Source organism: Durio zibethinus, chromosome 5 (assembly GCF_047325235.1).
Source record: "Durio zibethinus cultivar Kanyao isolate XHJ-2024 chromosome 5, ASM4732523v1, whole genome shotgun sequence".
NCBI classification, from domain to species: Eukaryota; Viridiplantae; Streptophyta; class Magnoliopsida; order Malvales; family Malvaceae; genus Durio; species Durio zibethinus.
The window spans coordinates 1237601-1258624 of record NC_143166.1 but is presented as its reverse complement, the minus strand read 5'-3'; the positions used below and the strand labels follow the sequence as shown (position 1 = coordinate 1258624).

Genomic DNA, 21024 nt, shown 5'->3' with positions numbered 1-21024 from the left:
TCAACAAATTACATTCAATTTCTATTCATTTTAACCTAAAATGGAAGTAGAAAACAATATTTTTTCACTTGTTTCTTCCCCCGACGGATGCATCATGGGAATATTGATGCTAGCTTGCATGATTTTGGATCTTCTTCCACAGATGGAATCACAGGAACAACAAAGGCCCGAAAACGTGGCCACTCATTGGAGCAGCGATCAAACAATTAATGAACTATGATTGAATGTACGATTGGCTTGTCAGATACCTGTCCGAATCAAAAACTGTGGTAGTTCCTATGCCATTCACACTTGTACTTACATTGCCGATCCTGCTAATGTTGAACATGTACTTAAAGGCTAACTTTGCCAATTGCCCCAAGGTAAATCTCCCATTATTCAACAAATAGTTCATTTTCCATTGTTGTTGGACTGCAATATTCTCTCTATAGATTGGTTAATAGATATAAAGATCAAAGTCCAAGTTTCTTAAATTAAAATAATAACCGTATCATTCTTATATGATTGCTTGAAGATGAAATTTTCAATGTAAATGATAAATTATAAAAAAAGCAATAAAATTATTATATGAAACAATTATATTGTATATATCACGTCTATTTAAATTATGTTACATAATCATTTATTTGTTGTAATCTCCATAGTATGAACAAGATTATGGAAACAAAATGCCATGGTTTTCTTTTCATATACTTGACAAATGACACCTTTTGTTTATTGTTAGTTTTGTCATATCTAAGTCTAGATGGAGCTGAAAAGTTGACGACTTGTTCACGAGGATGACTTTAGACTCCATTTGCAAAGTGGGGTTTGATGTAGAAATTGGAACTCAGTCTCCCAGTTTACCAGATAACGTCTTTGCTCAGGCATTTGATACAGCAAACATCATTGTGACACTTGGCTTCATTGACCCACTGTGGAAATTGAAAAGATTTCTCAATGTGGGCTCCGAAGTTCTACTTGGCAAGAGCATTAAATTAGTTATTGATGACTTCGCACTCCACACACAATGTCATAAGGAGAAGAAAAGCAGATAAAAAAGAAACTCGGGAATCTTGAAAAACTAGCAAGGTAAACTGATTTTTTAAGAAAAAGGTTGCGTCGGGAATCACTCGATCGAAGACCCTGAATTATTGTCTCCAATTCAGTTGGCAAACACGAAAAGTTGCAAGGGCTTTTAAAGGAGCCATGGTGGTCTAAACTAGGGTAGTTCTTCAATCTCAACTCTTAAAATGCTTCACAAATTGTGACCGAGAGAAAGCAGATCTCTTTAATTATTTATGGGTTGATAATGTTTGAGTCGAGCTCTAATCTCAAAGTATTTTTTAAAAAATTAAAAAAATGACAATTAAAATTAAAAGTAAGAAATATTTTTTGCATTTATTTTACGATGTATAAATAAAAATAGATGAGATTGAAAGAAAAATAAAAGCAGAATGAATTTATCTTAATGATATTTTGATTTTTATATTTATAGAAAAACAATGAGTAATTATTAAAAAAGATAATAAAAAAAATCAAATTGATATAACATTAAATATATCAAATCGATTTAACATATTATATCGATATAAATATCAAAATTATTTTTAATTATCTACCGAAAGACTTCTAACATTTAAAAAAAAAAAACTATTACACCTTTTTTAGCACTAAATGCTCTCAACGTAGAACTAAACATAGGTGGATGATTACAGACCCCAAGGGCATGTTGGAGGATGACAGGCACCAAAGTAAAAGCACTAGGCATGGTTTCTCATGTTCCATACTTGATGGGCTGGAAGGAGTATTGTTGCAGCTTCATTCAGGCCTGAGAGAAGGCTCAAAGAGTGTTACTTCCAAAATGCATCTCCATTGAAGTTCACTGCATTTCAGGTATAATGCATTAGATCTTCATCTTTGAATAACTGGGAAAAAGCAGATTGAACTAGTACTGTGGGAAATTTTAGTTTCATTACATTGAATTCATCTATGATGAACGGAAGTTCTCAAATCTATCAAAGAATGCTGTAAGTTTATGCTGCAACATGGTGGCTAATTCGTTGGTTATTTTTTTCTGGTGACTTGCAGGCTACTGGATGTCAAGGTCAAATTCGAGGACTTCTTGTTCAAATTTTTTTTATAGTAAAAGGTCTTAAATTTTGTTTAACTTAGTCAAAGGTGTTAACTTGTGTTCATAGAATTTAAGAATAGAAAAGAAAGATTTTGTTCATGCAGCTTACTGTCAAACAAGAGAGTAAGCCTCAATTTCGAGAGTGGAGGCCCATATCCAGACCAACTAAATTTAAGGTTAAAATGACCAAACAAGAAAGCCCACTCACTGTGTTTGAGTCTTTTTTATCTGGTCACTTCTAACACGATAGGGAGTGTCACGTCCTAACAAGCTATGGTCCATGTTGGGTCAAGAGTCAACTCGGTCAGCACAAAAACCTGCCCCAAAATCTAACTCTCACTTCTTCAACTCTTCCATATCACTTTATCCAAAAACCATGAGCAACTTCACATATTCATCGCCTCTCTTCCATGTCACCAAGAACTTCACCACACGCCAAAATCACCATTGCAACAGTCTCTCCGTCCCCATAATCCGAGCATCTTTTCCACCTCAAGAAAATGATGTGATCACCAACCGGAGAAAACTTGTAACAACATTTCTGGCTACTTCACTAGCAGCACTAGGGCTGCATGGCACCCCAGTTGCAGTAGCAGAGAATTGGGGCACACGTTCATTTCTTTGGGAACGGTTTTTCGAGCCCAGTTTGTCGCCGGCAGATTCTGCAGCAAGAATTAAGCAAACTGCTGAGGGGTTACATAGTATGAGAGACATGTTGGAGAACATGTCATGGAGGTATGTCATGTTTTACATTCGACTAAAGCAGGCTTATCTTTCTCAGGATTTGAAGAATGCTATGAGTACGTTGCCCCAAGGCCGAAAGGAAGTATATGTGAAGACAGCCAATGAATTGGTGGACAACATGGTTGAGGTACGTTCATAGCTAGTAAACTGTGCTATAACCATTTTCTCTATAATTAATGGGTATTGTTTTTCTTAATTTTCCTAGCTTGATTATTACGTGCGCACACCAAAAGTATACGAATCATACCTGTACTACGAGAAGACATTGAAATCCATAGATGATCTTGTGGCAATATTGGGGTAGTACAAAGGCATCGGTGCCTGATGGAGATATATGAGCAATTGGCAAGTTGCTTCCATGTGACCACACTTGTGATTCGCAGTAAGATCAGGAATGTTGAGTTTCAATCAACACATATACGATGATCAAGAAATGTTCAACTTTTAGTAAATGTATTTATTCTTTTGCAGCTGTCGTTCATACAATTATAAGAGAAAGACTGAAGCTATAGAGTACTGAGGATTGCTGCGCTATTTCTTATGATCTGATCTGAAATTTATAGATTTTTGCAAACTAGTTTGAAAAGTAGGCAATGTTCTAAAGAAACCCAACTGATCAGAACATACAACTCCATAACAAAATAAAAGCGTAAAACCTGCTCCTAGAAGAGCAAGATAAATACAGACTCAAGCCACCAAATACATACAGATGCACTCCTCACTGTTGAGTGGAATTTCAGCATTGGGAGATAGCAATGGCTGATGAAATGATTATCAGTATCAGCACAAATGCTGCAGCAAAAGAGCCAATCAATGATCCAGAAGTGCGCTCGCAGAAGGAGTTCAATTGTTGGCAAATTGAAAACCAATTGGCATCAGCGTTCCCCTTGTGTGCTAAATACACAATGGCTGCAGCAGTAGAAGCTCCAGAAGTGACCAGGGCCAGCATTGCCTGTACAATAGATTACATGTGTTTCAATTTAAAGTTAGATCCCTCAAGTACACATATATGGTTATTTTACTTTTGCTTTATACTCCTTAGTAGAAATTTGAAATTTTCTATGTTGAATTCACAAATCAAAAAAAGAAATTGCTCTGAGCATTTGCTTTCTGTGCCTTTCGAACATCTTAAGGAATAGTAGCTTCTGATGACTAGTGCATGTTGTTCAGGTTGAACAGTGAAAAACAATGAAATGAAATGGAGTTTTCTCCTAATTTTCAGAAGATTTTCATCACTTGAGGAGCAGAGTAACTATTAGCTTAGTTCAACCATATGCTTTGCTTTTGCCTATTTTTAGCACAGAAATAACTATGATGCCCCCAAATAATGCTAATTTAATTCACTATCATCTTCACCGTGTCAAACATGACCAAGATGATTCGGCTGTTTTTGGCTGCTCTCCTGATAACATGGTAGAAAGATAGGGGAAGAGAAAGCACAAGATAGGCACAGGCAACTGAATTGGCGATCACAAAGAACCTGTTAAAGTATAGACATGTCAAGTAAGTAAATTAGGTAATTTTCTTTTACATTGAAATTGAATTCAAATACCATGGTCATAAAGGGCACATCATGGTGTTAATAACTCACGTGAACATGGGAAGATCATTATACTCGGCATTTAATAGGATGGATTGAGAGAATAGTGGAACTGTTTCTTCAGCAGTCCCCATGGCCATAGCACTCCCTAGTGTTCCTGCAGCGGCAAGGATTCTTAGTATGAATTCTAGTATAGCAACCCCACTGATCCTCAATTTTGCTTTGGTTGCCTCGTTGGATGCTTCACCAGGCTCAAGTGGTCCTGTCTTCATTCTGTTGCTGCAAATTTTTCCTTCTTTTGAACTCCAAGGTTTAGAATAATTTTTAATGAAACTAATTGCTAGACAGAGCAGTGTGAAAGATATGTACATTTATACAAATTTCAAAGCCAAAGCAAACCTGGATTTTCTCTTAGACTCCACCAGTAAAAATCAATCAAAGTGGGAATTAGGTTAATTTGCTGAGCTTAAGACAATTGGCATTTGCTTCTGTAACATGTCACATGTCCTTTTATGATAGGTTGCATTATGAATCATTAATTTCTTAAATCCTATTCCTACCTGCTCTTACTTGCCTCAAACTTGCGTGTATGAAAGACAAAGTAAAATTATTTGGACAGTTGCATACCATGAGCAGCACATAGTGCTTTGCTATTTGACTGTTGTTGTTGGAAACAAGTTCCTCCTAAGTCCTATATACTGCCGTGTCTGATCTGTGGGAACCGACATCAACTACAGTCTACGAAGGAGGCATAATGATGCTAGAGTTACGGCCTTACGGGTTTTCAGGTTCTGCTAAGGGCTTAAGGAGAAGTGATTTGCACAACATGAAGGAGAGATCAGAGAAACACACATTTAATTAGTTTAATCAATGTTATCGCGATAGGATTACATATGCAGTTCTTGTCTAAAAGTACTTGCAGTCATCATTATTGACTGCTCTGATATGATATTGCAGTATCAAAGAGACCTGAAATTTCCCATTTATTCGCGCTTATGGTGATTATTTTCTGATTTGAATTTATGCAATTAACTCGTGCATGTAGCTAGCCAGCTAAACTTAGAAATGTAATTGCATATGCAAGCAGTCAGCTTTTCCCTTCTTCTCATAGCATTGGAAAAATCAGTACTGCAACGTGTTAAAGCAAATTTGGAAACAAGTCCAGCAATAATTTTCAAAACCAAGAGTATTTTGCTTGTGCATTATTTGGGTTCATCTTTTGACTTCAAGCCTAAACGTTCGTAATCACAGTCATAATGTGCTACAGCAACTCTTACAATAGAGATTCAACATTTTTTTCCAGAGATCCCAAGCATTTCAAAACATTTTTGGCAGATTGATGATAAGGGCATTCCTACTAAAAAGGGTCATGCCACTCAGGCTTCTAGCAAACCTCTTTCGGTTTGTGGCATGAGCTTCCATACAGTAAGCTATAATCTGTTTCAAGCCAATGACCCCTTTAGCCTAGCAAATTGCGTTGTTCCCGTTCCAAAGAACAATAAGGTGAGTGAGAATGATATGTCCGAGCTGTATCAGCATTAATAAAAAAAGATAGGGTGGGGCATGATTTGATTAAATGATTCCTTGTATAGAAGGAAAATACTGATCTCTTTGGATTATGTGCCTCTTCCCTTCCATACACTTAGAATCGAATGGGTTTGTAAGGGCCAAATTAAGGCTCTGCAGCTTGAGCCTTGGTTTTAATTCTAACACTGCAATTCCACAGAGGAAATGTAAATCATGTTTCCTATTGAAGGATTAATCATTGGCACCTTTGATTCAATGAATGCAATAAGCAGAAACATTTTACAAATTGCAGAACCTAACCTCTAATCTTAGAGAATGGGAACTTACTTCATACTGCCCTGCCACATATGGCTTGAACCTCCTCCATTACTGTCAAGTGAAAGTGCTCCATCTTCAGCATTTCCAGTTCTATTATGATCAGCATAGATCTAACATGTGAAAATGAGACAGAATTGTAGCCAAAGACAACTTGCCAGATGTTATCTCCACCAAAGTTTGCTTCATTTATATCTTGATTAATTAGTTTCCCAACAGTATTCCAATGAACAGTTAAAATCTTTGGCAATAAAAAATTAACATGACAATTTGATGATAAAAGAGTCTTTTAGACATTAGTCCAGATGTTCCAAAAATGAAAAAAGTTGGCTATGATATATGGAAGAGAGAGCCTAGCCGGCAAGTCATCCTTGGCTGCACTACTTACCTCGTTTACACATGCTAGACCTTAGATGAAGAAATCCGGCATTGATCCATCAGATTATGCTTTAGGCAACAAAACAAAGCTACAAGTTTTAGCTTTGTTCTGCTGAAAGAACAAGTGCTGTTCCCATGAGAGAGCTTGTTGTTTACTTCAGGACCAATGCAAATGGAGGTTTGATGGTGTATTTTGCAGAGAGGGGAGTTTGAAAAACAATGGATGCCATAAAACCAAGAATGAGGTTGAAACATTTACTTGCAGGCCTTGAGGGAGTGAATGTGACAACTGCATGGTACTGAAGTCGGCATAGTCAAGCCCTAAATTTTATTTTCAATCACCTAATAAGCCAAGAGTATCTTATAGATTGCCATGTTTCCATTGCCCTATTTCTGTTTGTGATTACTTTTTAGGTTCAAATATTTATGTTTCTGATGATGGATCTTGATTTACAAGTTACAACAAAGCATATATTTTGCAATCTGCAATCCTACTCACACCCTCGACCAGTTTATTTGAGATTGTTTTGGAAACAAAACCTTATCGCTTTCCAACTTCGAGTTTAGGATAAGAGATTAGGAGGTGATCCACCTTTTGCAGAGTTTATCCAAATTGAAACACTTGGCTAGGATAGGAATATATGGTCAAACTATGCGCTTGTGAGAGTGTCAATGCTGTTCTATGTCAATGCACAAGGAATATTTCGAGCTGCCAAAACCTTTCAAACCAAGTCTTTTGATGCCTATCCAATACTACCAAATTGACAGCTTGTTTGAAAAATCATCAAGGAAATGTTTTTGTGCTAAAAATAGTGTTTTCATTGTCCAAAATAATCTCATGCTCATCATAAAATAGTTCTTTTGCCGAGTTATAAGAAGGAATGGGACATAGGGAGGGGGAGTTGATTCTTTTTACGATGTAATAGGAATGGGACATTGGTACATTGGAGACCTTGTGATGTTTGACTATGGTTGTTATGGGGGTGATATGGGCTGAGGATGGCATTTGTCAAACAATTTCAATCCTAAATCCCAATGAACATTCTTCTGAAAGCAGCCCACCAGGCCACCACCCATCAGGCCACCGCCCATCCCTTTTTCCTGCGTCTTTTCAGGTTCATGACCCCCACTTCTCTTACAAGACTTCGACACCTCACCACCCGTTCTAATTCAACTTGCAACAATTCACACCACTTTGCTAAAGTATTCAAATTCAACATCTTGGATACTTTTACCTGATTACTTTTAATTCAATACAATGTCAAATTCAATTTTTTTTTCAATTAATGAGAGATTTTCGCCAAAGCTTGATGATCACAACCTCGAGAGAGCAACAAGTAGAACATTTCATTTTTCATAAAATTAACCATGATCAAACTCAGATCACTCAAGAAAAAACAACACCCAAAATCATTTAACAGTATTTGAGGCCATGTTTCAAACCTGTTCAGATTCTAACCCAACCCAAAACAAGCAATATCCCCAGACTGACCCCTACCACGCCTTGAAAGACACGTTCCATGCGTACTTTTCGGGCTTCTTCTTGGTGATATGGTTAGGAGATTGAAAGCCTGTCTTTTTTCAATCGAACCCCTCAGTCTTCCGTTAAGCTTCGGTTCTTTCATCACGTAATCATTTTATACTTTTACTTGGCAGTTTGGCAGAAATATATTATGTACATACCAAAGAAACTCAGCCAGTAATTTGTTTGTTAAAATTTATAACATGGGATTTGTTGATTTTATAGTGTAACAAAAACTGGCAGATATGCTTGAAATTTAATGGGATTTAGTTCATATTTTGATTCCCTTCACCAAATTTAATTAGTAATTCATGCTCCAATATTGATTGATGATCACAAGTGAGAACTCTGGCTTCAATCTGACCTTCAACACTGTAACTCATATGGAATCTTCTTTTTTTTTTTCCTTTTTTTTTTTTTAAACTTTTACAGCTATGCACTGTGAAAAAAGAATACCAAAATTGTGAATGCACAAAGACACTTTGCACAAGTGCCAATAATTCCAACTTGAGAAGCCTGTCAACAATCAGTCCCCTTAAGAGAGTAAGGTATATGCATAAGGTTTAAAAAACGAAGCTATTTCTATTAATTCTCATTTCAGTTACAGTTCTGGCACCATAAATGAGAGCTCTAAACAAGGACTCGAGAAGAATTAAAAGGCTTTCAGATCATTCTCACTACTGTATAAAGTGTTCTAATGGTCGCTATAAAACTCCCATCTAAATGGGGGATAACCATGCATATACATTCATACAAGTCCATGCCTACATGAATCTATGAACCTCCACACGAGCCAGTTTATGTGGGGGAGGGATATACCACACATGAAGAGATTGTAATTTAAAGACAGCATTAATCCGTATCAAAGCACTAATGATAAGGATCTAGTCAACAACTTTCTCTCGAGCATGTGTTGTTGTGATGAAGAGAGACAAGGTTGGGAGGAGACTTGGCTAGGAGTATTAAGTTAACACATATGGCCCCTGGAATTGTAATATTCAACATCCAAACAAATCATCAGGTCTCAAAGTATCATTATTATTAGTATCCTTTTTAGAATTTTTGGGCTGCCAAGGATCATTGGAAACTCCCTAGTTGATGCAACCATTTCCCTTAAATCACTAGCTGACTGTTGTCTTAGAAACTAAAGCTGTGTATGCTACCATTGTGGCACAGACAGCTCCAATTTTTCTTCGATTTTAAAAGAAAATTAGGGAAAGATTATTCAATTACCTTTTTCAATAATTTGTTCTAAATTTTTTAGATTAAAAATAACTATGATTTTTTCATTTCAAATTCATACTTCATCTTTATGGTTCTATTATATTGGCCTGACTCTATTTAGCATATATCACAAGCACAACCAGATTGCAATTGACTACAGAAGTCACTTACCAGTTATTACAACAGCTTACCTGCTCCCAATGCCAAGGAAGTCGATATAAATCACCTGCCAAAGTAGCACAAAGAACTAAAGTTGCTTACCATAAGATGAAATAAAAGAATGGGGAAGCAATACCAATAATAAACCTACCCCTTCAATTGATTCCAGTTCAGGTTAACCTTGTCTCCCTTTCTAACTTTCTCTTCACAACACAGCCTCCAAAACTAACCTGAACACATACCATAACCAAATATTTCTGACTTTAAGTGAACTGCAAGTTCATAACACTCTTATATCATGACCAACTCATTTTATGCAAGCTCAAATCTCAGATCATGCAATTAAGGAATAACTTTTTAACGCAATTTGTTCAAAGGACACATGACCTCTCTTCTTCAAGAGATGAAAAGGGACCATTACCCTGCAAACTCCAGAAATACACCAACCATTTGAGCTACATGTGAAATATTATAAAGAAACCAGAATATGATGACATTTACACCCATCCAACATATATAATGCTACATTTACATTATACGTAGGATTATGGCAACTTAAACTTTCCTATCTGATGCAGCTTTCAGACCACATGGATACATAAAAAAAGTCTAAACAAGCAGATGCTACCTTTTCGACTATAAAACATAAAAAATCACTTTATGAGCCAAAGTGCCCAAAAATTATGGATACATGGAAAGCAAGTTATTTCAAACATGTTACAGAGCCTAAAAATCATGAAGTCCAGGCCAAAAATGACTGAATGGTGATTTGCATCATCAAATGATCTTGGTCACCCAGGACAAGAGCAAGGGTGAGCCAAAGTGGAACAAAAGTTTCTCAAATCCAATTTGTCTGGTCTTCCGATCTAGGCTAGCTTCAGCGAAAGGGGCAAAGATCTGGCTTCTACATTTGTTGATGACAACTGTTTAGATAGGGGAGAAAAGGCAACAAGGGGGGAAGGTGCATTGGAATCCTTGGCGGAGGATGACTGGCAGGGTTTAAGATATCATTCTGCATATTTTCTTCACTCAAACTATCAAAAACACTTGCTTATCAATACCCAAAGTATGTGAATGAAATAAGACACATATTTACCTGTGGAGTCTAGAATCTGGGACTAATATCCATGCTTCTTATGCGAAACCGGGTTCTGATTGGACAATCTGGTCAAAGAGACAAAAATCAGGCCAGGTAGTTACAACTGATACCAAAGAACAATCAAAGGTGACAAAAAAATGTCTAACTAGATAGGTAAGCATTACCCCCGGCCAGAATTGCGACCACCATGAGATCCATAGATGTCACCTCCACTCTGAAAAATGATAACATTAAACATTCAGAGGAAGGACAATAGCAGGTGAGATAGAAACTATGCATGCAGGCCATCAGAAATATGCAATGGATGGATCGTTCTCACATGCAGATACTGCACTTTAAAAAGCACCCAGACAAAATAATCAGATGAATCCCAATAATAATAAGCTTATGCATCTTTGTGAGGCAATGTTAACAGAGTAAACGAATGAAAAGACAAGCTTACAAGTAAACCACTATATGTTCCATAACTGTCGCTTGCAGACAAATCACCAGAGCTATATTCCCCTGAAGCAGAAGTGTGTCCACGATTGCGTGGTTGACCATATTTGTTCCCATATTTTGAACCATCTGACATGTCTAATGACCTAGGAATGTAGGGAAGGACAGGCAAAAACACTGCTGCTCCCTCCCTTTCAAATATATTGGCTCTCAACCGCACCATTACTTGTGAAAGGGCATTGCTCGCAACATCAAGACCTCCAGTAATCTGTACAGCATTAATAGATAAAATTTCCATCATGTTGAAAAGGTCCGATAAGATATTCAGTGAACAATAAAAGGAAGTGTGCACACCAAAGAATATATTTATTCACCTGCACCATCTCTTCATCTTCATGTGCAACTTTGGGAAGGTTTTCCTTTGAAAGTATGCGAATACTAGCCCTAGTAGCATTCCTCATCTCAGATATTATTGCCCCACCTTTACCGATAAGGCATCCAACCTGTGAGCTTGGAACAAGTAGACGGGTGGTGATTACAGAATCACCTGATTCTCTTTCTAATTTTTCACTGCATCGTGATTGCAAGCGCAAAGCAGCATTGATGGTAGGGGAAGGGTCTTCAAAAAACTGCAGAGATATAAATAATTTGGCATGACATCAAAATTTCTCCATCATAAATTCCACAATGAATGTAGATAGTTTTAAAAATGAATGTATTCTTACCTCCTTTGTTGATATGAATATAATGCAATCATCTCCTTCGGCTCCAGAACTATCAACTTTAATAGATGCCCCAGACTCCTGTCTAATCTGTTTGATGATACCACCACCTTTTCCAATCACACCTCCAATATTTCCAACTGGGCATACCAAACGAAGAGAAAATTCCCTTGCAGAAGCATCATCTCTTCTAGAAGAGTAGTTGCCATAAGAACCAATCAGGGAAGCATTCATGTACATCCCACCAGGTTGATTCATGTTAGATAGAGATGAGAGAAGCAGATGCTGGGATCTTGAAGGATTGTCATGAAGACAAGATGCCACATGATAAAGAGCTTTTCTCACTACTGAGGGCTCTCCAATTATCTGAAATCCCCACAGAGAAACTGAATGAACATATAACAAGTAAAACGAGATGAACCAAAATCCTCTAATATGCAGGCAACTCACACAAGCACGTGTAATGATGTCACCATACACTATGAGGACAAATTCACGAAGATTAATCAACAGATTTTTTCTGGCTAGAGACAGAACCCACCAATTTTTAAAACCATGGCAATTTTAACAAGCACAGGTGTTACCAAGATACAATCAATAGATCTTCAAATTCCAGCTGTTAATAACAGAAGACCTCAAACTTTGGAATAAAAAACTCTTCCCATTTATGTGAAGAAAAGTTGAAATTGCAGGTGCAGACTGTCACCAAGATACTGCTTCACACCATTTCCTCTCAACTTTGCAACACTAAGGAATAAAAGCGGTTTACAAAAACGAACTTCCAGATGTTTCATTTACTCATAATGGAGTTTCCACTCAAACACTTCTCATATTCAAATACATCTCTATGATTTGGTTAAGTATTGAAGTACATTAAGAAATTAAATCTACAAGAGATTATTGTAGATTATATTAAATTAAACCGGCGTTTCTTCCTCTTATTTATTAAAATAAAGGCATAATACATAGTATATATTTTCACATAACAAAACAATTTTACCTGAAGAAGCTCATCAGAGCTCAAAGCGCATAGAGGTAAATGCTCATTACTTAAAACCCGAATCTGAGCATGTGTTTCGCTCCTTATATTCTGAATCACTTGACCACCTTTCCCAATAACACAACCAATCTGATCAGACGCCACAAGCATCCTCACAGTAACCACTTGTGTTTCCTCACCAGCAGGCAACTCTTCCGCAACAACCCTATCGTGTACCCTAAACAAAGCATCCTGAGCAGGCGAAACAAGCTCGTCGCCACCATCACCAAACGGCTTCGTTTCCTCACTGGAACTATAAATCATAACAACCCTCTCCTCACAACCCGGCATAGCTTCACTAATCCTAATGTTTGACTGACTATCTGACCTTAACTGTTTCACAATCTCACCACCTCTCCCTATAACGCTCCCAATCCTTTTCACATGACATAAGTAACGGTAAACGGTATCTTCAGACCCAATCCCATGCTGTTCACTTTCATCACCAGAATTCCTTCTTTTACCCCCTCCTCCTCCATTTCCATAATCAGATTGAAAATGGGATCTTTTTCCATAATCATTTCTTTGACCAGCCATAACAGAAACAATGGCCTTGGTTCAAAAGTCTCGATCTTTTAACAACTTAAATTAACTGCAGCATACCAAAACCAAAACTTGGATTCAGAAAAAAAATATATTTTGACTAATTTCCTGACAAAACAGACATAAAAAATTGAACGAACAAGTAACAATTCAAAATCATGAACAGATCCAATAGTAAGAACAAGAAAAGAGAGAAATTGAAAAAGGGAAGAAAAATTACGGAGAAAGATAGTATCTTTCGTTTGAGAAAATATCTTTGGCTGGTGGAAAATTTTTTGATTTTTTGCCTGCTTTTACTTTTTAGGGTTCGAGCCGTGACAGCACTTGAAACGGCACCGTTTACAAGGGTAAAATAAAATTGAATTTTGATTATTTTTTATTTTATTTATTTTTAGATTAAAAAAATAATTTAAAATATCTTTGACGAACACCCAACTGAAAGTCTGAAACCACTGTCACTGACACCCCAAAAAACAATGTTAAAAATTGCTCTGCTCCTCCATCAATCTCCTACATCCCAGCTTCTGTCTCTTGCCTCCTTAAAAACAACCCAAAAGAACAGCTCACTTGCTGCAGTTCCCAACAAACAGCCATCAGTTATCCCCAGATTCTGTTCCTGTGGAAGAAGGCATTTCATTGAAGCTGCCACTGCAGCTTTTCTTCCAATTTGCCCCTCCAATGCCTCCAGCTTACACTCTGATGATTACTTGGTACATATCTTCATCTCTCAAAGCATATACAACTAGTCCGTTCTTGTTTTAGGGTGTTTAACAGGGAAATTTTTCATGTGCAGGATTTGATGAAAAAGATTCACTCTCCTAGGCCGGATTGGTACGAGGAGTTCTATGCCTCATTTATGGACACAAGCATGAAATCTTATGAGGCTGAGGTTAGTTAGTTGGTTGATTGAATTAGCAACTCTTTCATCTTAAGATTTTGATGGGAAGTGTTATGAGTTATAGTGACAACCTTCTGTTAAATGTGAAGATTGCAGGCTACAAGTCACAGCTTTTTGAGAAACTAAGGGGAAAGGCCAAAAGGATACTGGAGATTGGCATTGGCACAGGCCCTAATCTTGAATACTATGCTGATAATAGTGAGGTCCAAGTTTTTGGTGTGGATCCTAACAAGAAGATGGAGAAGTATGCTCGAGCAGCAGCAGCAGCGGTTGGTTTACCATCAAAGAATTTTCAATTCATAGAAGCTGTATGTACATGTTCCATGTCCCACTTGTTTCTGAAATTTATTTTATGATTGCTATATCAAACAACTAGGTTTTTGAATTAGTGGTAGTGACACAATTTATCTGAGTTCAGAAGCAGCTGTGCCTGTAATTAATGGCAGAAGTAATGAGATATTGGTTCTTGCAGTATTCATTGCAGTGTGTGGGGGACAAAAGAAAATAACATTGGAACTTCATTAAAGGCTATAGATGGAGGACTTGACTTCTTTAATATCTTTCATGCAATTAAGAGATTAGAAAAAAAAAAGCATTTTATGTAAATATAGACTAATGAACTAATGAAAGAAAATGCAGGAAATATTAGGAATTTAAACTTGATAGCTTTCTTATCCATAAGAAGCACATTTTGTTAGGTACCTGAAGTTATCAGGATCACTCCCTGCCTCCCTTATAACCCCAATGCTATGCATATATTTCAAATTAAGAAATACATATCTGAGCTTTAACTTCTTGAACCTTTTTCTGCCCTACAAAAGGACTTCTTGAACCTTCTTTCATTTTGAAAAGCAGGGGAGACAATTTTCCCTGGTTTATGTTGCAGCATTGAGATCAATAACAGAAGACTTACACTATTGATGCATCTGTAGGATGTTTGTTTTTATCCATCAACATTATCAACTGAGTTATGAAGTTGCCACTGATGTGCTAGTTGTAATCTTAGTCCTCCACCACCTATTTATAATACCAGATTTTGAATCATTATTCTAGTATGAGAGAATTTCATGTTTATTTTCACTTTCTTCACAATTATTATGCTTTATTTGTATTAGAACAAAAAAAAAATTGTTCTTTTTTCTGAATTCTGGGGGTGTTGCATTTATCCAGGTTGCAGAGGCTGTTCCACTAGATGATGATTCTGTTGATGCAGTTGTTGGAACACTTGTATTATGTTCTGTTAAAGATGTTAATATGGCACTGAAAGGTAGTTTAGCACTTTAGGCTTTGTCTTCATCTAAGCTTTGCCAGTATGAATTTTCCCAGCTGGTATTTAGTGAAAAATATTTCCTTAGCCGTTTCTGTCAGGAATTCTATCCTTCTCATTAGGAGCCTTTTTGACTGGGAGATTCTTCAAGGATTTGTACATGAAAAAAAAAAAAAAAAAAAACAATTGAACTCCTTTCTGTCAATAAATAATAGTTTCCTATACTGTTTCCAGAAAATTAGTTATGGTGTCTTCAGGTGCACTCTCAGTTGTACTCTCTCAATAAGCCAGTGTCCAATCTAAATTCAAATGATTATATATGCTTTCTTCTCCATGTGTTTCCAAGTTCTTCATCCAAGTCCTCCTTATTGCTTTGTTCATTGCCAAACTAGTTTTTAGCTCATGCATGAATTGTTGTATTCCACTGCCTGAATCATTTCAATATTAGCTTTTCTTTTGATCTACAGTAATTAGAAAATTCCAAAGATTTTTTTGACTTTTATCACTTTATTCAGAGGTGAAGAGGGTGTTGAAACCTGGAGGGCTTTTCCTGTTTGTCGAACATGTGGCTGCCAAAGGTATTAAGCTGAATCTCATGACACAAAATACAGCAAATAGTTGATCAGATCTAATAAATGTAGTTGGACATGCTTTGTCATTCTTGTTGCAATTGCTGTTATTCTGATGATATTACAGATGGAACAATTCTAAAGTTCTGGCAGAGTGTTCTTGATCCATTGCAACAGACAGTGGCTGATGGATGTCACCTTACCAGAGAAACCGGGAAGTATATATCTACAGCAGGGTTTGCAAGTTTGGAGCTAAGCATGGCCTCCTTGTACAATGCTCCCTGCTCATTAATAAGTCCACATATTTATGGAGTAGCATGCAATTAAAACCAGAAGTTGATCAAGTTATCAATGAAGTTATGCTTGCTTATCAGCAACTTCAACATAAATTGCAGCTTTTGATTGGTCTTAACTCCCTGATGATCCACTCTTTAAAGTGCCAAATTGGAGTGTTCATTTGACTTAAAGGCATTATCATTCCCACTAATCTTTGAGTGCTTTTTAAAGAAAATTCATATGATTGGTAAATCATATATATCTCTTGTATAAAAAGTACAAACAAAAAGGCTAAGATGTAATCTGTTGCAAAGATTGCAGCGAAGGGTTCACGTTAGCCATTGAAAATTTTACTGTGGTCTATCGTGAATGTTACACTTGAGTCAGGCCTATTCTTACGAACCATCTTTCATGTGGTCTGTTGGTATTGCCCGGGACAATTGCACATTGCTAGCACAAGATGACAGAACCCGGATCCTTCATGGTTGGTTTTTATGTTTGTCATTCCTTTTCATGGCCATGACCAATCTTTTCAATAGGGGCCGGTTGGATCATGACTAGGGTTCCCTTCCCACTAGCCATCTTAGCCATGTTCAAACCCATTGTCATTTTCTTTCAATTTGGCAAAATAACACAAAATCCTACTCCTGGAATCGAATCATACCGGTAACCAGGATGAAGAAAAAAGGAGTTAAGACATATATGTCAAAAACTTGCACGCTTATTTGGATATTTGCATGTGATATGGAATACTCATCACAACAATTGAGAAATATCAATCCAAAATGTCAATTTATATGTGCCTTTTTTTCTGGTTGTGTTAGTTACTGTTAACGGTGAAAAAGAGGTGATATGGACATGGTGATGAATTTGGTGCATGTTTTTTCTTAATAAGCGAGTTAGGCAAAGTTATGGATTGTTTGAACCAAATGAATTCCATTCACCAATTCAACTGCGTTCATGTTTGTATGGTTTTGAAGTATTCCGGAAGTGTAAGAAAGGTGAGACAGGGTGGGTAGCTCCAAAATAAACATGTTCTTAGTTATCTTCAAAGGCGGGAAAGGCATATTTATGAGTCAGAGCAGAATTTCTTCAGATTGGCTGAAGAAACATGGGATCAGCTTTTGGCTATACCCAAATGAACCTGATAAGTCATAACATATCCAATACGAAGTTTGAATTCAAATTGGCTTCCTCCATATCCAAAATAAATAAATAAATAAAAAGATTAATAGTAGAAGAAAGCTCAAATTTAGGCCATGATTCTAAAGTAAAACCATGTGATGGAGGGTCCATATCGAATGCTTCCCATGATCAGAAAACACACAAGGAAGTGAAGTCCTAATCAGAACAAAAAATAAAAAATAAACATGTTCTTAGTTATCTTCAAAGGCGGGAAAGGCATATTTATGAGTCAAAGAGCAGAATTTCTTCAGATTGGCTGAAGAAACATAGGATCAGCTTTTGGCTATACCCAAATGAACCTGATAAGTCATAACATATCCAATACGAAGTTTGAATTCAAATTGGCTTCCTCCATATCCAAAATAAATAAATAAATAAAAAGATTAATAGTAGAAGAAAGCTCAAATTTAGGCCATGATTCTAAAGTAAAACCATGTGATGGAGGGTCCATATCGAATGCTTCCCATGATCAGAAAACACACAAGGAAGTGAAGTCCTAATCAGAACAAAAAATAAAAAATTTAAAGCAGCTCAAACATGTTACACGTGGGACTGTTCCTAAGCAAAGTAATAAAACAGGTTTTATTCATTGGCAGCATAGCTAAGCTTTCTGTTATACTAACAGATACATTGCTTCTTTTATGGGAGTAGTCCCAGCATGCATTTATATCTAAGGGCATTGACAGTGCAGATTAGGGTTGTTAAAACTGAACTATTGAAGTGGGTTTTGCTTGTTTTGAAGAACTTTTTGTGCTTTACAAAACCATGACTGCCATTAATTACTTTTGCTATATAAAGCTTTCTATTCCATGGTGGTAGGCATTTAGTTTTAGCACTTTCTCTTTCTAACATGGCTGAAGTCTAGTCAGAGATAGCGTTGGACCATTTTTGTGAGCTGAGTCATGGAGAAAAATTCCGGCTAACCCTCAGGCTGAAGCAACTGAGATGGGCACCAAAAATTCAACCCAACTCATCACGAAATGGGACTCAAAATAACATGGGCCAGTCTCTGTTACAGTACTACATTGCAGATGGTCCGCAACATCACCTTTTCTCATAACTTGGAGGAAATAAAACATTATATAATAATAATATTTGATGAATCAAAAAAAAAATTTTTTTTGGAAAAAACTTGATGATAAACCAGAATTTGAATCAGCTCAAGGGATAAATTTTAAAATCAAATGCTGCAATGGGACAAAGAAACAGTTGGAGAGGGAAAAAAAGTTCCATGGAAAATCTTTCAGCAGCATTGGTGTCGGCAGGCACATTCTCTGAAATAGCTCCACATTCTCCACAAGTAATCAAAGGGTTGTACAATGATGGCCTCAATTATCAGACGGTCCTCATTGAACCATAAACACAAATCTACTTAAAATATTTGGAACCCTCTAAAGCTTAACCTAATCATGACAGAACAGAGGCTTTCGACGTGTTCTTCACCGAATCCACTGGGTGGTTGGAAATGCTTTTAGAGCACTTGGTAAAGGGTAGTTAGGTTAGCTACCCTTTTAAGGCAGTTAAAAGAGTTCAAAGACAATGGAGTAGCATATCTAGTCCAAAAGATTCAAACTCACTCTTTTCCTGGCAAAAACTCCATTGATTACGGACATGAATCACCCCTTTCCACGCCCTCTCCGAGCGAGTGCCTGATGCTCTCCAATAACTTGGGAATTGTATGACAGAATTATTCAGCTTTTACTATTTCTATCAGCATGCTAAATTTGTGGGCTGCTCAACAGGTCAGCATGGCTTATAGACGTGGGAATTCTAATAATAGTACTGTATTTCGTATTAGGTATAATTTTAAATATAATATAAATAATTTTGATATGATATAAACATTTAAATAATGTAAATATGATATATTTATTATATATATTATATATAATTAAATATTATTAACATGTTTTAATTTATTTTAAGAGTAAATAACATGGCACAACATAATTAATATTAAATTATCAAATCAATAATTTAATATTAAATTAAAATGATAATATAATAAAAATATTAAAACACAATTATATAAATGTTATAAACGTATTATTTATATATATTAATATGAATAAAATATGATTAATTAATTATATATTAAATGTATAAAATATAAAACATGACATATGTAACGTCATGTTTTAAATATATAATATGATTAATATACAAAATATGAATAAAAATATATATGATCCATTATAAATTATTTTTATATTATATTATTTTTAAAATTACGAAATGCTTTTTTTATATTTTGGTGGTAGGAGATTGAGCTTCACGCTCAGTGAAAAGCTGTTGGCAAAAATAGGCGGGTGGGTTCTTGTCCTCTTCTTCTTAGCTTTTTTCATGGCGGGATTCCATTTCTTCCATAAACAATTCTAAAACTTTATTCTCTGTCGCAAAAAAATTAAATCATCGAGTGAAAAGGACAGCGCTAACAATGAACCCCAAATTCGTTTTTTTTCCTTTAATTTGAATTTGTTATTTTGTGGGTTTAGAGTCATAATATGATATGATTAGGCATGTATGATGATCACTATAACGACATTCCACATGGGGTTGAAGAGACGGGCAGAAAGATAAAGGCAAACAAAGAAATAAAATGAAGGAATAAGACATTTTGTTTAAGAAGATTTGATTTTTTTTTTTTCAATTCTCCAACTAAGAAGAGTTGATGTGATATGATATAAATAGGCATGTATGATGATCACTATAACTACATTCCACATGGGGTTGAAGAGACAGGCAGAAAGATAAAGACAAACAAAGAAATAAAATGAAGGAATAAGACATTTTGTTTAAGAAGATTTGATTTTTTTTTTTTTCAATTCTCCAACTAAGAAGATTTGATGCGATATGAGCTTAAAGTCACAATTAAACATGATTAAGCAGGCGAATAATTTGTTGTTTCCAAACAAAAATTAAATTAAATTTCGAATTTAATTTATTCAATTTTTATGAAATATGAGATTTTAATATTTTGAAAAATATGTGATAAATCATTCCCTTTTGAAAAAATTAAAAGTACATGAGAAAAAAACTAAAAAATATATATATTTGGAATTATTGAATTTAATTTAATTGTAAATTTTGGTGGTAAATATATATGCTAATAAAATAAAATAAAACTTATAATAAAAGGTTCTGACTGTTTATGCCTACATGGATTATAAACAAAACATTAGCTTACCTGCCAATAATCAGGAAAAAAAAAAAAAAACATTGTTAGCTTGGTAGTCAAAAATTGCCATGATTTTTCCACTTGACTTTGGTTGCAGAGTATAAAAATCCTAAATTTGGGCAGTAGGGCTGGCCAGTGAAGCCTATGCATCAATGAAATGGGTGAAGAAAAAAAAAAAAAAACAAATCTAGTAAAGATAAATGGGAGATGAGCGGTCTAGATCAAATCTTAAAAGCTTCAGACAAAACAACAAAAAAGAGAAAAAAATAATAGTTTGAGATGACAAGA

General features: G+C 35.8%; 4 protein-coding genes and 1 pseudogene across 12 annotated transcripts; 3 read left to right on the top strand and 2 right to left on the bottom strand.

Moving 5' to 3' along the window:
* Positions 1-2355, top strand: LOC111282784 (cytochrome P450 704B1-like; annotated as a pseudogene).
* A 3-nt stretch (positions 2356-2358) lies between these two features.
* On the top strand, positions 2359-3401 carry LOC111281798 (photosynthetic NDH subunit of lumenal location 2, chloroplastic-like). 2 transcript variants are annotated; one of them, XR_002689160.2, is made up of 3 exons: positions 2359-2984; positions 3063-3239; positions 3329-3401. XR_002689160.2 is itself a non-coding variant. In XM_022869480.2 (2 exons), the coding sequence occupies exons 1-2, from the start codon at positions 2394-2396 to the stop codon at positions 3159-3161; spliced, it is 690 nt and encodes a 229-aa protein (XP_022725215.1). In that variant the 5' UTR covers positions 2359-2393; the 3' UTR covers positions 3162-3401. The 2 variants fall into 2 exon arrangements, 1 of the variants encoding a protein (XP_022725215.1); XM_022869480.2 differs by having other exon boundaries at positions 3063-3401.
* Positions 3402-3470: 69 nt separating this feature from the next.
* Positions 3471-7818, bottom strand: LOC111282781 (casparian strip membrane protein 1-like). 2 transcript variants are annotated; one of them, XM_089760502.1, is made up of 4 exons: positions 6252-7818; positions 4449-4676; positions 4214-4337; positions 3471-3809 (listed from the first exon to the last, which is right to left on the bottom strand). In XM_089760502.1, the coding sequence occupies exons 1-4, from the start codon at positions 6269-6271 to the stop codon at positions 3594-3596; spliced, it is 588 nt and encodes a 195-aa protein (XP_089616628.1). In that variant the 5' UTR covers positions 6272-7818; the 3' UTR covers positions 3471-3593. The 2 variants fall into 2 exon arrangements, with proteins under 2 accessions (XP_089616628.1, XP_089616627.1); XM_089760501.1 differs by having other exon boundaries at positions 4449-7818.
* Positions 7819-8701: 883 nt separating this feature from the next.
* Positions 8702-13628, bottom strand: LOC111281796 (RNA-binding KH domain-containing protein RCF3-like). 6 transcript variants are annotated; one of them, XR_002689157.2, is made up of 10 exons: positions 13584-13628; positions 12782-13412; positions 11785-12147; positions 11434-11688; positions 11064-11327; positions 10786-10835; positions 10619-10686; positions 9674-9752; positions 9535-9589; positions 8702-9122 (listed from the first exon to the last, which is right to left on the bottom strand). XR_002689157.2 is itself a non-coding variant. In XM_022869478.2 (8 exons), exons 2-7 carry the CDS (start codon positions 13355-13357, stop codon positions 10641-10643), a joined length of 1554 nt encoding a protein of 517 aa, XP_022725213.1. In that variant the 5' UTR covers positions 13358-13412; positions 13584-13628; the 3' UTR covers positions 9972-10545; positions 10619-10640. The 6 variants fall into 6 exon arrangements, 3 of the variants coding, with proteins under 3 accessions (XP_022725213.1, XP_022725212.1, XP_022725210.1); XR_002689156.2 differs by having other exon boundaries at positions 8702-9589; XM_022869478.2 differs by lacking the exons at positions 8702-9122; positions 9535-9589; positions 9674-9752 and adding an exon at positions 9972-10545.
* Positions 13629-13782: 154 nt separating this feature from the next.
* On the top strand, positions 13783-16778 carry LOC111281453 (uncharacterized). Of its 2 annotated transcripts, none has more exons than XM_022869193.2 (6): positions 13783-14073; positions 14157-14252; positions 14351-14569; positions 15432-15528; positions 16044-16106; positions 16242-16778. In XM_022869193.2, the coding sequence occupies exons 1-6, from the start codon at positions 13840-13842 to the stop codon at positions 16259-16261; spliced, it is 729 nt and encodes a 242-aa protein (XP_022724928.1). In that variant the 5' UTR covers positions 13783-13839; the 3' UTR covers positions 16262-16778. The 2 variants fall into 2 exon arrangements, with proteins under 2 accessions (XP_022724928.1, XP_022724926.1); XM_022869191.2 differs by having other exon boundaries at positions 13784-14073; positions 16225-16778.
* The last annotated feature ends 4246 nt before the right edge of the window (positions 16779-21024 follow it).

Excerpts from the sequence above, each read along its gene's own strand:
- LOC111281453 (XM_022869191.2), top strand. The coding sequence starts at position 13,840 with ATGTTAAAAATTGCTCTGCTCCTCCATCAATCTCCTACATCCCAGCTT. Across the intron at positions 14,253-14,350 it reads TGAAATCTTATGAGGCTGAG|ATTGCAGGCTACAAGTCACA; the intron begins GTTAGTTAGTTG and ends TTAAATGTGAAG. Across the intron at positions 15,529-16,043 it reads TGTTAATATGGCACTGAAAG|AGGTGAAGAGGGTGTTGAAA; the intron begins GTAGTTTAGCAC and ends CACTTTATTCAG.
- LOC111281796 (XM_022869475.2), bottom strand. The coding sequence starts at position 13,357 with ATGGCTGGTCAAAGAAATGATTATGGAAAAAGATCCCATTTTCAATCT. Across the intron at positions 10,836-11,063 it reads GAACATATAGTGGTTTACTT|AGTGGAGGTGACATCTATGG; the intron begins GTAAGCTTGTCT and ends ATCATTTTTCAG. Across the intron at positions 10,687-10,785 it reads GGTCGCAATTCTGGCCGGGG|ATTGTCCAATCAGAACCCGG; the intron begins GTAATGCTTACC and ends CTCTTTGACCAG.
- LOC111281798 (XM_022869480.2), top strand. The coding sequence starts at position 2,394 with ATGTTGGGTCAAGAGTCAACTCGGTCAGCACAAAAACCTGCCCCAAAA. Across the intron at positions 2,985-3,062 it reads TGGTGGACAACATGGTTGAG|CTTGATTATTACGTGCGCAC; the intron begins GTACGTTCATAG and ends TAATTTTCCTAG.
- LOC111282781 (XM_089760501.1), bottom strand. The coding sequence starts at position 4,768 with ATGTACATATCTTTCACACTGCTCTGTCTAGCAATTAGTTTCATTAAA. Across the intron at positions 4,338-4,448 it reads AATGATCTTCCCATGTTCAC|GTTCTTTGTGATCGCCAATT; the intron begins GTGAGTTATTAA and ends ATACTTTAACAG. Across the intron at positions 3,810-4,213 it reads TCTTGGTCATGTTTGACACG|GCAATGCTGGCCCTGGTCAC; the intron begins GTGAAGATGATA and ends TCTATTGTACAG.